The sequence below is a fragment of the Choristoneura fumiferana genome, chromosome 18 (genome assembly GCF_025370935.1).
Source record: "Choristoneura fumiferana chromosome 18, NRCan_CFum_1, whole genome shotgun sequence".
NCBI classification, from domain to species: domain Eukaryota; kingdom Metazoa; phylum Arthropoda; class Insecta; order Lepidoptera; family Tortricidae; genus Choristoneura; species Choristoneura fumiferana.
In genome coordinates, this window is record NC_133489.1 from 9417356 (window position 1) to 9433227 (window position 15872).

A 15872-nucleotide genomic window follows, 5' to 3' on the forward strand; every position below is an offset into this window, starting at 1 on the left:
TTTGTCAGTTGCGCTTCGACGTTTTTAGAAGGGGTACGTATTATAATGTATAAATTTAAAATACATATCGGTTGAAATACATACAGTTGAAATACCGAAAATTATAAAATATAATGCTTCAAAATATTTAAAGTTATTTGACATAAGTTCTAAACGCATAAACTTGAATGCATAGTGAGTTATAATTTGGTACATATAGTTATTTACACGAACGCGTTTAAACCGACTTTTTAAATTTATCCGTTCTTGATGACGCTCGTGGTATATAATTTATGTAAAACGTGCGTATTAATATACGAGTACAAGCAATAATTAATTTCAATCGTCCTGGTTCTTCTAGATTGTTTTTTTTTCTGTGTCTCATTCAATGAGTTGCAAACTCCATGCATGGTTAACTGAGAACAGATAGACTATATACCTCTGTCCACTGCGGTAATTCAGTTACGTGACGTTGGTATCATATTCCCCCACTGCCCATGAATAAGACACGATTCCACGTGGTATAATAGTAGTTTTTTTTTTAAGTGAATAATGTACTAACGCTTATATGGACTCTGTCTGCAATAAATTAAATAAACTTAATACGGATGTAGGAACAGTAAACAGCAATTACGAGTTATAATTGTTATGTCAAAAACCCCAATAATGGCTATACCCGCTTAAGTAGCTAAGTTGTTTACCCGAATTCGGTAGCCGACTGTGTACCGATCCTCTTATTGCCACCATGGCGTGTTGGTATTGGTACAATGTGAAATGACGTTATCAGCCCTGACAACCGCTACGTAGTGAGTGATAAAGCAAATAATTGGCTCAAGGGAGCAGAAGCGAGCCGGTGGCGCCTCGCTGCGGTCGGCCGGTCCACTTGACAATGTACTGTCAACAAAACGGGAACGTCTGCAACAACAAGAGCAGCCAGTAACCATTCACGCTCACGACGAAACGCCGGCAACACGTGGCGAGCTAATATTATCGCGGCATCATTGCCAGCTAGTGGCTAGCACACGGCTGGTACGCGCTTCCAGTATCGGCACGGAGTCCTACAGTGTTCACGCGCATGTACTTACCACTCAAAACAAACTACTATAAATGTTTATTTCAAAATTTCGTGTGAACACAAGCAATGAGCATCAGCCGCAAATGGAGGGAATATGTGGCAGCACTCAGTGGTTAGTTCTTTTATTTATTTACTTTCGCATTTATTTTTTTTTGGACTTTGAAACGACGCTGGCAATACTTAGCTGGCATTTCGGCAAATCTGATAATGTATGGGCTAAATTGAGCTTACTGATAGTACCTAACAATGTTCTTTAATTAGACGCTCAGGTCTTGCACAATTTGATATGTTATGGTGGCATATTTCAGACGGTTCACTATTATCATTTTACAAAGTTACGTTGATAAAAGTGCTTGTTTGTATCAAGGGGAATTAGCTTATTTTCCTGGTACTCTTTGACATTACTATAATACAGCTTATATATTTTTTTTTACCTACTAAAATAACAGCAATAAATTATATACATCAAAGCCCATGACAACCAATGCAAAACTGTGTTTGTCATTCATTATAATAAGTAGTTGTCAACACAAATTGTTTTGCGACATGTGTGAGTATGTAGTGTGTATTGTAGGTAGGTAGTTATCTTGTGGAAATTAAAGTTAATTCTTCAGAGTACACGGCGTTTATGATGGTCATCGAATTAAATCACGGAAGCAACCTTGTACATGAGACAAATTGTACCTAACCTACAAACGCTAATACATTTGAGTAAATATATTTTTTATTCTTCTTGGAAATAATTCTAGATATTTCAACTTGAACTTCAGTCGAAATGTTTGTGTTGTTCTGACAGTTAAACTTATATCTCGAGGGAAAACCTTTTCTATGGCAAATAAACGTGCTCCATGTTTCTGTACGTACTGTAAACGAATACAAACAAAGTGCCTACCTAGATGTCAGAAAATGTTTTTGTCTGTATTTGTTGACTTTATCAGCGACTTGTTGATTTTTAGTCGAATTTTTTTATTGTAAATATGGCTTATCAATCTTGTTAAGAGGTCTCTTCGTTCCATTCTCCATACAAACGTAGTCCCGGTCTCATTTGAAAACTAGGCAACAGAAATAGATGAATTTTTGTTAGTATGGACTAGACGTAATTAACTATGCCTGTGGTTTTTCAGATTTTCATATAAATGTGTAATATTAGAATTACGGGAGCTCAAAAGTCGACAAAAAAAGATTTCAACTTTGCACGAGAATTACAGACTAATAAAGCATTTTTACAAAAATCGAAAACACCACAGGCATAGAAAATATAATGAATATTTTGATTGTAAAATATCATTGATTTCTGTGCTATACTTTTCGTATAATCATCATCATCATCATCATCCCAGCCTACATACGTCCCACTGCAGGGCAGAGGCCTCCTCTCGGAACAAGAGGGCTTGGGCCATAATTCCCACGCAGGCCCAATGCGGATTGGGAACTTCACACACACCATTGAATTGCTTCGCTGGTTTGCGCAGGTTTCCTCACTATGTTTGCCTTCACCGCAAAGCTCCTGGTAAATTTCAAATGTAATATATGTATGTATTTCGTATAATATGAGGACCCAAAATTCAACCGCCCAAATCTTGAAAAGCCTACAGCTATCTCGATATAAATTACGGACGTCGTTGCGGAAGGCATGGGGGGGACGGCTGAGCTGCGAGCACTTATGTCACGAGCGATAAAGACAGCAATATCCCAAACGAATACCTAACGCGGCCGCGCGGCCGGCAGGGAAACTTCTCTTAAGATGACTAAAAATCTCCGACCGGTTCTTTCAATTCTTTGATGACCGGCCGGATAGCCTAGCTAGCCTCGTAGTTAGAGAACCTCACTGCCAAGCTTGAGGCCCCGAGTTCCATCCCCGGAATGATGTATGAAAAACATGAATGTTTGTTCACGAGTCTTGGATGTTTATGTATGCTAATACCTGTATAAGCTTTAGATACCTATTTTTGACTAGGTCAATTGGCGTGAATAATCGTGTAATACTTATTAATTTGATTGCAAGAACCAGAAACAAATCTAGTAGGCATTTATTTTGGGGCAATATCTATTTACTTAAGTACTTCATTAACAATAGATATAAAGATAAAGTTTTAAGATCCTCCCTAGAATGCCAATAGTACCTATGTTCATAAGATGTCATTAAGGGGCTGTTTCACCACCCATTGATTAGTCTTAACTGACGGTTAAATGTGATACGAGTACCGTCTCCGTCTATTCGAACAAAACAAATGGAGACGGCAGACGGCATCACATTTAACCGTAATCAATGGGTGGTGAAACAGCCCCTAAATGACAAATATCCTCACTGACTGACAGATAGGTAGATACTGACAAAATAATGTGCCAAATAAATCAGTCCTCTGTAGGTAAGCTTGTTTTCGCAAAAAAATGTCTTCTCTGTTTCTGTTTGTCAAATATCTTCATACAAAAGTATATCGTTCAAATATTTATAATTGTATGTTGTTATCATATTTTCACACCATATTTTTCTCGATCAATGGTTATCTTTTAAAATATGAGCAGAAGACTAAATTAAAAGATAAGCCTACATATAAAATCTCATGATGAATAGATGTCTGTAATCTAATCGCTGTATAAAAAAATGCGCTAAATCTAACTAACGACTGCTAATAAAAATAATTAAATAAATATCATGGGACACTTCACACCAATTGACATAGTCCCAAACTAAGCAAAGCTTGTACTATGGATACTAGGCAACGGATAAACATACTTATATAGATAAATACATACTTAAATACATATTAAACATCCAAGACCCGAGAACAAACATTCGTATTATTCATACAAATATCTACCCCGGCCGGGAATCGAACCCGGGACCTCAAGCTTCGTAGTCAGGTTCTCTAACCAATCCGGCTATCCGGTCGTCAAATTGATCGAACATTTGCTATCCTGATTAGATTTCTCGAAGAAATCCAACGTGGTAGGTACAGCTGATTGTGTTTCATAATCCAACGTGGTACAGCTGATTGTGCTTCATAATACCCAGTATGTTAATATCCAGGGTGTAATGATTAAAATTTTCATCATCATCATATAAACAGTTTGACGTCTACTGTTGGACATAGGCCTCCCCCATTTAATTTTCATAGATTTCGGTATTACCAAACGGGATACCGGAATATTTTTCCCCTATTTTAATCCGATTAAATGCACGAAAACCGGTTTTTCGGTATTTTGGGTTGTACTTAACTTACTAATCCAATGTGCGCAACAACGTGTCAAAATGTACAATACAATACAATGACTCTGTATTGTACACCAGAAATACTCGTAGTAAGCAATACAGAAAACAGGTACCTACACAGAGAGAAAATTACAAGGTAAGCAATAATATAATTAATAACATCTTTAGTCGGGCCCATGTTCATTTTAAGCCAACGTCAAAAACACCTCACGATACTAACGCCATCTAGCGATATTACGCCTGTCTTTTAGCTCTTATTAGCTTCAGTATATCCATCGTACAGCCATTTTGACATTGGACACTAGGTAAATAATAAAGTTCAATAATAAAGCTCTGTGCAGCATTACAACGCAGCATGAGTGTATCGTGTTGCATACGAGTACTTTTTGGTCGTTTTCACTGGCCCATTTTGTGTTGGCTGTCCCCGCTGGCAGAGAAACGGCCGATGTCTGGTCATGTAATCGGACGGACATTGGCGTTTTTGTACAGACACTAGACACTTCAACACTTTAATATACCGGTAGTCAACTGCACCGCTGGAGAGCCTGCATCACAGCCCAAGTCTCGATCGAATCGAAGGCTTTCTCGTAGTCCACAAATGCAAGGCAAAGGGGAAGTTTACCCTTCGTCTTCTGTATAACCTGCCGCAACGTACATGTGGTCTACGGTACTATAGTTTTTTCGGAAGCCGGCTTGTTCGGGATGCTGGAAATCGTCAAACCTGCTTACGAGACGATTTGTGATGACCCTGAAAAACAGCTTGTAACATGACTCAGAAGTGAGATGGGTCTATAATTCTTCAGCAAGGTGTTATCACATTTTTTGAAGATGAGCACCACCACTGTCTTCTGTTCCATGCTTTCGGTGTTCCCCTTGGTGTAGGACGGAACTAAACGGCGTCTTAAGGTCCTTAAGGACTGATTTACCACCCGCCTTCAAGAGTTCGGCTGTAATTTCATCGTCACCCGGGGCTTTGTCATTCTTAAGCTATTTAAGGGCCATACTAATCTCGTACAGGCTGACGTCTGGGATATCTTCGTGATAGTGTCGGGTAATCCAGCCCTCGGGTCTTAGCTAGATTTTCGACGGGTGTTCGGTTGTCGTGTCGCTATCCATAAAACCTCTCGTTTTCCCCCAACAGCTCAGGTTTTGGATGAAATGATTCTGCCGTCGTCGGTCTTCAACTTCATTAACCGGCTTGACTTACAGACAGATCCCTGGTAAACACCTTAGAGCCTCTGATACGCTCAATAGCCTCTTCAATGCTATTTATTAGTATTAAATCGGCGTACATCGCGCTTCAGAGATTTTGAGATCTGCCTATTGAACTGCTGATAGCGACAATTAAGCGTCACCAGAAGACTGTAGCAGCATCTCACGCCTCACCTCCATGAGCCTAAGCCCAGAGCGCGAGGTTTTGAAGAAGTTAGATCCGATCGTATGGACAGCTTCTACAAACCCGTCGTTGTAATCGTCCCACGTCGCTACCTAGGCATTCGAAATGGTTTTGAAGTTTGAGCTGAAGCTCTCGGGTTTGGAGCTGAGCTGTTCCGGGCGGAGTGTAGATTTCATCAGTAGAGACCTTTCAAGCTTGAACTGGATATTTAATGAGGCTTGTACAAGCGAAAGAAATTATGCGAAAATTTGGTTGGGATCTAATAATCGGTGAAACAATTTTCACCGAAGAATTAGAGAATCCAATTCCATATTATATAAGTATTAGTTAACAATTAAAACTTAAGTTTTTTATTTTAATACTTGCTCATTAAAAGGAAGTTTATTAATCTTGCTTTTCATGTATATTGGTTATATTTTCAACAAAACAACAGACTTATACAGAAAGAAAGAAAAATAAGGGAAAATATGAAATACCGAAAATTACCGAAATAGGGATACCGTTTTCAAAATTTGAATACCGGAATAATACCGGTATTGCCATCAAGCCCAATACCGCATAGGCCCTAGTGGACATAGGCCTCCCCCATTTAATTTTCATAGATTTTTCTTATGTCCAGCTTAACAATACCACGAATATAGATTCGTGGGAGAATAAACACCATAATGGTAATGCACGAAAATGGCAGAACATTCTAAATTTTGAAGTAAGTAGGTACTACCTAACTTACTAATCCAATGTGCGCAACAACGTGTCAAAATGTACAATACAATACAATGACTCTGTATTGTACACCAGAAATACTCGTAGTAAGCAATAAGAAATTACAGTAACAATAATAATAATAATAATAATACCTACACCATAGCTTAAAATTATTAGGCATAAAATCACACGTTTACACAATTTTACAAAAAGCCGCAATACTTAATACATGCTGAATAGTGACAAAGTTCATGCAACTAGACCCTGAAAATAGCCGTCAGCAATCTTCTTAAAAAATATTTATTCTACAACTCTTGCTACATTTACTTGGTGGATAACCCGTAAATGTAGTTAATACCAGCCTAGAGCTGAGAAAAACCAATAAATAATAATAAAATCTTTTATTATAGGCGGCCTTATCGTAGTTCCTGGCCCTATACTACGAAGTGCAAAATTCGAACTTCGTATCTTGCCGTCCCGCTCACGCTTAGGTAGTATTATTTAAAACGAGAGTGATAGGGGCGGTACGATACGAACTTCGATTTTCGAATTTCGTAGTAGCCCCCCCGGAGTCTTATTTTAGAGTGCTACCTATGGCTACTATGTCCTTTATATTGAACCAGTTGTTACCTGCGACTCCGTCTGCAAAGAATTCGTTTAAGTATTACTATTCCGGGATATAAACTATCCTGCATCCTTCCCTAGGTACAATCTATCTCCACACCAAATTGAATCTAAATGGGTTCAGCGGTTTAAGCATGAAGAGGCAACAGATAAATAGACAGACGGACAGGCAGACAGATATACTTTCGCATTTTTAATATTAGTAACTATGAATGGATACATAGATGCCTAACTATATAGGTAGGTACCTATAATAAACTCGGTCTTATTCAATAGGTATTACACCCTATACGGACTTATATTATGGACATATAGCATATGTGGTCGTCATACATGGGCATATAAAAATAAATGAAATATCGATACATCGATGTAAATTTTGCAATAAATGTGTCGCGTATAAGTCACGGGTGTAATAACAACCTAGTTTAACTGAAAATGTAAAACAATAAGTTCGCCAATTATTTATGTAAGTAGTATACATTTCAATCCTAATTTACCTGTACAAAATTGCATTATGCCATGTTTTGTATGTAAGGTAGATTTATTGTTAAAAACAAACATAATTAAACTATATGACACAAATTGTTAATCTAAATTAGTGTTGCGTAATTCAAACGTTATGCCTTTCAAGAGTTATGTAGTTTATTGTTAACTATTAGGTTATAGATGTAGTTTATTTATCAAGCCAAGTTTAAGCTAACAGAATAATGGTTTTCCATCGTATTTTATCGGAAAGTTCGTATTTATCGTGCTCTTTCAATGAGGGCTAAAACACAAGTGAAATATCGCTAGATGGCGTTAGTATCGTGAGGTTTTTTGACGTTACGGTCTTGCTTGGAATTGGCTCATAAGGTCAATTAATTTTGCCATTCTGCCAATGTCGAGGTTGAAAAAGACACCATCGGTTGGCCGTTGTAGGGTAGCTGCGGTGTTCGGTACTCGAGTGAGAACCTAAAATAAACAACACAAACATAAAGTTTGTTAAGCTACCTACAAATATAATTTGTTAATTTTTATAAACTTAAATAATCCTACTAATATTATAAATGTGAAAGTTTGTGAGTGAGTGAGTGAGTGAGTGAGTGAGTATGTTTGTTACTTCTTCACGCTTAAACGGCTGGACGGATTTGGATGAAATTTGGCGGAAAGTTAGTTTATAACCTAGATTAAAACATAGGATACTTTATCCCGATATTCCCACGGGATAGGGATAAAATCTCGAAATAACAACCGCTAGGCTTAGAGTCATGAAATTTGGTATGTAGGTAGTTGGACGTCTGGAATATCACATAGGCAACTTTTTGACTCGATATTCCGACGGCATACCTAGGGATAAAATCTTGAAATAACAACCACTGAGCTTAGAGCCATGAAATTAGTGTGTAGGTAGCTGAACCTCTGAAATAACACATAGGTACTATATATCCCGATATTCCCACGGGATAGGGATAAAATCTCGAAATAATAACCGCTGGACTTAGAGTCATGAAATTTGGTATGTAGGTAACTGGACATCTGGAATAATACTTAAGTGACTTTTTGACCCGATATTCCCACGGGATAACTAGGGATAAATCTCGAAATAACAACCACTGGGCTTAGAGCCATGAAATTTGGTATGTAGGTAGCTGGACCTCTGGAATAACACATAGGCTACTTTTTATTCCGATATTCCCACGGATAGGGATAAAATCTCGAAATAATAACCGCTGGGCTTAGAGGCATGAAATTTGGTATGTAGGTAGCCGGACGTCTGGAATAACACATACGCTACTTTATCCAGATATTTCCACGGGATAGTTTTGTAACTAAGGGACCCCATACATCCGTGTATTATTATTATTATTATTTTGTAATTTTTTCTTTAATTGTATACTTACTGTAGTTTTAAGTATTTTATTTGTAGTTATTTATTTTGAAAAATGACTTTCTGCCAAGCTTCTTGCGGCGCATTCTTCTTGGCAATGATGGTCTTTCCGAAAGCGCTGGTATTTTAAAAAATGACGTGTAAAAGTGCCCATTGCGGCCTATTTACTGAATAAATGATTTGAATTTGAATTTGGATATGGAAAAAATTTGAAATTTTAGCACTGGGTTTAGAGTTTTGAATTTTGTACATTTATTCACAACACAACCTCAATGAAGACCACGATATAAATTTTGAAATTTCCAGGAGAATTTTGTAAAATCCCCAAATTTTCAATTGCAACACCAGACCGAATAGTTTACGCGTGCGAAGCCGCGGGTAAAAGCTAGTACATTTATAAGACGGGTGTGTGCTATTGCAAGAAGGAAATTTAAGTTTACAGGGCGAGGAATTCCAGTACTCCTCCCGGTCATTTATGGGAGTGGTAATTTTGGAGCAATGAAAGAACATGTGTTCGAGGTGCCCTCGTCCATGCCACATTCACACATAGAATGGCTTCGGACCCGTATTTTGGCAAGGAAGACTGGTGTGCAAACATGTCGCAAATGTAAGCGGATAATGCTCATTTAGTTATTAGCCAATCGCAAGCAAGACCGTAACGTCAAAAACACCTCACGATACTAACGCCATCTAGCGATATTACGCCTGTCTTTTAGCTCTCATTAGCTTCAGTATATCCATCGTACAGCCGTTTTGACATTTGACACTAGGTAAATAATAAAGTTCAATAATAAAGCTCTGTGCAGCATTACAACGCAGCATGAGTGTATCGTGTTGCATACGAGTACTTTTCGGTCGTTTTCACTGGCCGATTTTGTGTTGGCTGTTAAAACGGCTGGAAAACGACCGAAAAGTATGCCGATACACTATTAATGCTGCATCTGTTAGTATAGATATGAAAATGGTACTCATTTAATACTACTCGTTTAATTGATTGACACTTATACTAACTGGAATTCAAGACTAAAAAATCTACGACAATGTTGCCACTGAAATAAAATGTGTGTACAATAGTACATTCCTTTTTTTTAAAACACACGATAGAATATTCTTTTTATTAGTAATTTCGATTCTATAATTTAAAGAAGTAATTTTTTTTACTTACTTTTACATAAATACTAGACGCCTGAATAAAAACTTAATTATTTCGTAATTTTTGGTTGAAAAACTGGTATTGTGCTTGTATTTCTTCAGGTATTCATAACATTTGGTGCAATAATTTACAATTAAGATAAAATCAAACTAATATTTGAATTATTTTTTTACATAATATTTAGCTAATCAACAAAACTGCAGAGTAATAGTGTGTAGCGCGCTTTATGGGGTGTATGGTGGCTAAATATGGAGGTTAAAACTGTTAAAAAAAAAAACATTTAGCCTTTTCAAATTCCTTTCCTGTGATTTAATATGAGGCCTATTACTAAGACTCAGTTGTCCGTCTATCATTAGACTGTACTGTATCTCATAACATACACCATGGCAGTTGAAATTTTCACAGATAATGTATTCTGTTGCGGCCATAACAACAAATACGAAAAAACGGAATAAAATAAATATTCAGGACTACACTGTGGTAGAACAACGCAACCTTATCCTGTTTATGTTCCTTAGAATAAAATTGTCTCAATGTTAGTTGAGAGTTGATAATAAGTTAGTAAGTAAATATATTTTTTTCACAAAATCCTTATTTAATAACACTACAAGGAATCATATTAAAAAAGGTTATTATTATTCCCCTCTATGGCGGCCTTAAGGCTTAGGCCAATGTCAGTTAAATTAAAGATAAATATATTCTTCTTCTTCACGTTGTACGGTGATTGTAGTTTTTGCAACTTGAAAGCAAAATTTCAGAAACCACGCGGAGACCACTTGCGGATTAAAAAATGTTAGACACGAGAGCAATATAGAATTTTGTGATCACTGTTAAAAAAGGTTGAGAGATTTAACAGTGACATATCTGTCGTAGATTTTTTGGTCTTGAATTCCAGTTTTTAGTATAGGGTGCATCGTATTCCCATTGGAATCCGACTTTTCCCCATGAAAATACATTACCTACCTATTCACTGTATCTGTATTAGCCGGAACGTTGTTAACCATACAAAAAGCTTTTATAATGACTGGAAGCACCCACAAAAACCAGCTACTACTTCTTCAAATTTTGGAACCCTTAACTTAAATAGCATAATGCTTGCACAACCCAAATGACGTCAGCGGACCATAAATATCTAAAAACGAATATTTATGTGAACACTGTTTATCTTTCCATAAATTATAGTCATTTTCCTTACTTACGTCTTATTGCTACGCAGCCTTGTTTATGTAACTTCACAGACTTTAAGAATAGTGTAAATCAGACGCATACCTAATTTGTGATAGAAAAATTCACAAGCATAGTACAGATTTCAATTATAAGTAGACTTAGGTACAATCACAACGCGTATCAAAAGTCAGTGCCGTGTGGATTGGCTTTTAAATGTGTTTATGTATAGTTAATAAGCATACCTTTTTAAGGTTCCGTAGTCTTACAAGAAACCCTATCGTATAGTTTCGTCATGTCCGTCCGTCCGACCGTGGCATAGCTTAAAATTGTTATGAGACTTAGACACTGTTAATCGAAAGCTGTAACTTAACTACGCCAATAAAACAGTGCTAGATTTTTTTTTAATAGTGTATCTCTCCTACAGGTAAAATGGGGATGATTTTTTTCCTCGGTTATATCGAAACTGTTGGATAGTTCTTTGAAAAATATTATCAGTTTGCTAAGACATTTGAAAAATAATAGGTAGGCTTTTAAAGTGCTCATTTTTGTGAGCTTGAAAATCTGAAAAAGTTATGATGATAGTGTTTAAGATGAATTTAAAAATAAAACTAAGCTATCACACTAAACTTTAAAAGTTAACGAGTAATAGTCGATCAAAAATTAAAATTCAATATTGATTGGCCGCAAATTAGTACGGAACCCTATATTGCGCGTAGCCCGACACGCACTTGGATGGTTTTCGGTTATCTATTGCAAAGCAATGCCAATTAAATGACATAAACTGAGAATATAATTAATCGTACATCGTAGTGTGTGTTATGCATAATTTTTGTCCTGATTTTATTGAATACTCGTAACAAACAAACTATCCATACTAATATTATAATTGCGAAAGTGTGTTTGTATGTTTGTGTGTTTGTCCGTCTTTCACGCTGTAACGGAGCGACGGATTGACGTGATTTTTGGCATAGAGATAGTTTATGGGCCCGAGAGTGACATAGGCTACTTTTTATCCCGGAAAAATGCACAGTTCCCGAGGCAACAGCGCGCGATAACCGAATACCACGCGGGCGGAGCCGCGGGCAAAAGCTAGTATTTACCTACTATGATTTATTTACATGCATTTTTTAAATTGTATTTCTTTTATTTGTGAATTGATTCAAATTAAATAAACACTAACCACAAAACAATAATGAAAACTGCATCCTCATCAGTTAATTCGATGCTGAAATTAGCGTAAAATATTGTTTTAGATTCTAACGTGTAGATAGAGAACCATTTAAACAAATATTTTCTATGTACGGTAAAGGAAAGGGCTATACTATAATTATTCATGTATGTGCCACCATGGAACCTTTTCAAAGAAAACGTAATTAAGAATTTCCTTGTGAATTAATGCGATGTCACTATGACGTTTACTGTGAAATCGTTCTATGGTGACTTACGAATTAAAGTCCTTGACCGTCCAGACACCTAGGGTACAGTTTTATTATGTACAGTGGAATTCGTATATTATGAATCCGCCTAAAATGACCAACCGCATAATATGATGTAATAATAATAACAATTCACTTGTTTCCAGGACAACACAGGTCCAAATTAAATATATACCTACAATTTTAAGTCAACAAGCAAATGAAGCACACACGGTGCAAGTTTGGTTTCATATAAAATTCTCTATGATAATGATAATGTTAAAAATAATGACTTCACTTAGTTTGCTTATTTTGACATGTCGGTTATTATGACCTACTTTTTACAAAATTTATTTATTATTTTGCAACCATTATCGCAAACATTGATTTACCTACAACAATTTTGAAAACAGAAATCAGATTAAGGCATCATTGAATTAAAAAGTTTTTAAACTGAAGAGACTTAAAAAATCATGACAGGAAAATGTTGCTCAAGCGTTTATTCGGTGGTTTCAAAATGTAATTTCGATTAAATCGTTGCCTAAGATTATGCCTCATACTCGCTAATGACGTCCGCTTAGTATGACGTACCTATAAAGTTATTATGCTTCAGTACTTTTAACCCGGAAAATTATCAAGTTCCCGCGGGACGCAGGCAACGTTTTGGGCAATGGCTGGTGCTTCCCCCACCGTTATTATCTAATACTCTTGTATATATTTCAGGGATTTAGGGAAACGGCTCCAACGATTTCGATGAAATTTGGTATGTGGGGGTTTACGGGGATGACAAATCGATCTAACTTGGTCTTATCTCTGGGGAAACGCTTATTATTGAGTTTTACCCCGAGCAAAACTCGGTCTCCCAAGTACTTGACAATTTATTGTAGTACTCGCTGATGCCCGCGACTCCATCCGCGTAGATTAATTATTCGTTTATCGCTATCCCGCGGAAATTATGCAATTTTCCGGGATAATAATTATCCTAGTCCTTCCCCGGGACTCAAACTAAATATATCAGTATACCGAATATCATCTAAATTGGTTCAGCAGTTTAGATGTGATGAGGTCACAAACAAACAAACAGACATACAAGCTTTCGCATTTATAATATTAGTGGGATCTGCAAAACTAAAACAAACCCGGGTAAACCCAGTCTGGTGGCAACTCTGTATTTCAAAACAAGGAATATTGTATTGAAAATAGCAACAACTGAGGACAGATAGCACCGATATTTAATTATTAAGCAACATTGTGTATTACATTTCTATTATCAAATGTTATTAATTGTTGGTTCGGCATATCGGTGTAGGTGTATCGGTGTACCTATAGTGCATTCAGGATAACATTGGACTCTAGAAGGTCACAGAAGAAGAGGCTCTAAACACTTTTTGTAAAGTTATTTGTGATGATGATGAATAGAAGTAATAAGATGAAGTCATAATTTTGTTTGCTTTGTAAGTAGATTAATAAATTATTAATTCAGTCAATTAAGGAATGAGAAGGGGTCAATCTCGGAATGAGAGATAATAAGCTGGAAACTCGTATACAGTTTCATTTTCGTGCCCTAAATGTTGTCTCAAAAGTCACATTTAATCTCGTGTCCGCGTCGTAAGTTATTCAAGGTCAAATGTCAAAAAAGTCAGTTTTTCACGATTATCTCGGTTTCTTAAAAAATTGTAGAGCATAAAATTTGGAACAAATATTGTGTTAAAAATATTTCGTACTTCCAAACGTTATTGAGATAGAGGGCAGAGAGCCCGCAGCGCTCAGCCATACTGTATGTATTTTGAAACAACATTTAGGACACAAAATGAAGCTGTATACGACTTTTCAGCTTATTCTCTCATTCCAAAGTGAATCTCCTTATATATCCTTACAATTTTTTTTAAAGTCCAGAATAAACAATAGAATATTTTTTATCCCGAAAAAATTGCCGTTCCCAAGGGATGACCAAAAGTTCGTTTTACAATACAATACAATACAAAGACTCTTTATTGTACACCAGACATAGTAAGCGATACAGAAAACAGATACACAGAAAAAAAATATTACAAGGTGAGCAATAGGCGGCCTTATCGCTTATGAGCGATCTCTTCCAGGCAACCTTGTGCCTTGTGTTTTGTATTCTAACCGCTGACCGACCGCTATAAATGTAGAATTACACAAACGTTTTTTCAATAATGTGTTAAAAAGCATGCTTGCTTGCATTTTGGCTTGCATGTTTGCCTGAATACTTGCTTGCAAATTTACATGCTCACTTTCAAGCTTGCTTGGTTGCATTGTATATTGAATTACTGTAGTTACTTTGTGACATACAAAACGGTATTTAGAACCCCAATCAAAATACGGATTGTTTTTTTTGTTTTGACTCATTTTACATATTACATTTTTGTCTAAATTATAATACATAATAATGTGAACCTTGATCAGAGTATTAGTAAGTTGACTTTTTATGCCCAAAGGAGGGTTATGTTTTGTTCAACATTCGGGACTTATTTAAATCGTGACCAGCTCAAAAAATCTTAGTAATGGGTCCCCACTGTTGAACTTTAAATTAGCTACTTAAGAGAGTTCTAGACCACTAGACTTATTTTCTTCCTTTTAGTTTTTAAGGCTGTCGGGATTTTTGATTTTTTTAATTTTAAAACAGGATGATCTTTCATCCTTTGTTTCTTCATGAGCTTTCATTCTTGTTACCCTATGCCCTTCTCAGGGTTTCAAACTATGCACTTATCTCCAAATCAAATTTCATCACGATCAGTTAAGTAGGTACTTTGGTGTAAAAGCGTAACAATCAAACAAAGACACTCACTTACACATTTATAATATTGTTAAGAATATTGCGTTTCAATTTCTATCTGTCACATACTAACCAAGTTGTTAAATTTATAATAACCCATCCTTATAACCGATATTAACTACCAGTCAATATTGTTAACCAATATTTATTTTGTGCCAATTCCTAGAAACATAGTGCTACCAACGTCTCTTTTAAGACGAACTTGTTATTATGTTTTTCTACTCCTATACTGTAATATGTGATTTACTTAATGTGATTTACTTAATCACGAACAGTAATATAACAACATACATAACAAGGTTCTGGAAAAGTCTATATTGTCTATTCCCCATAACAGCGCTGTATCGTAATGTTGCTAAAACGATACTGAGGGCCTACTCTGAAGTTCAAAAATTGAAGTTCGTATCGTACCGTCCCTCTCGCTCTCATATTAAATAGTATAAGTGTCAGACGGACTTTCGTAGTAGCCATGCT

General features: G+C 36.3%; 1 protein-coding gene across 1 annotated transcript in view; it reads left to right on the forward strand.

Annotated features, from left to right (window-relative positions):
• Positions 1–816: 816 nt before the first annotated feature.
• The window catches only part of LOC141437664 (facilitated trehalose transporter Tret1-like), a 28144-nt gene continuing 13088 nt past the window's right edge, over positions 817–15872 (forward strand). The window contains exon 1 of the mRNA XM_074101115.1: positions 817–1166. Coding sequence (XP_073957216.1) covers positions 1121–1166 — 46 coding nt within the window. The 5' untranslated portion in view covers positions 817–1120. The remainder of the gene's footprint in view (positions 1167–15872) is intronic.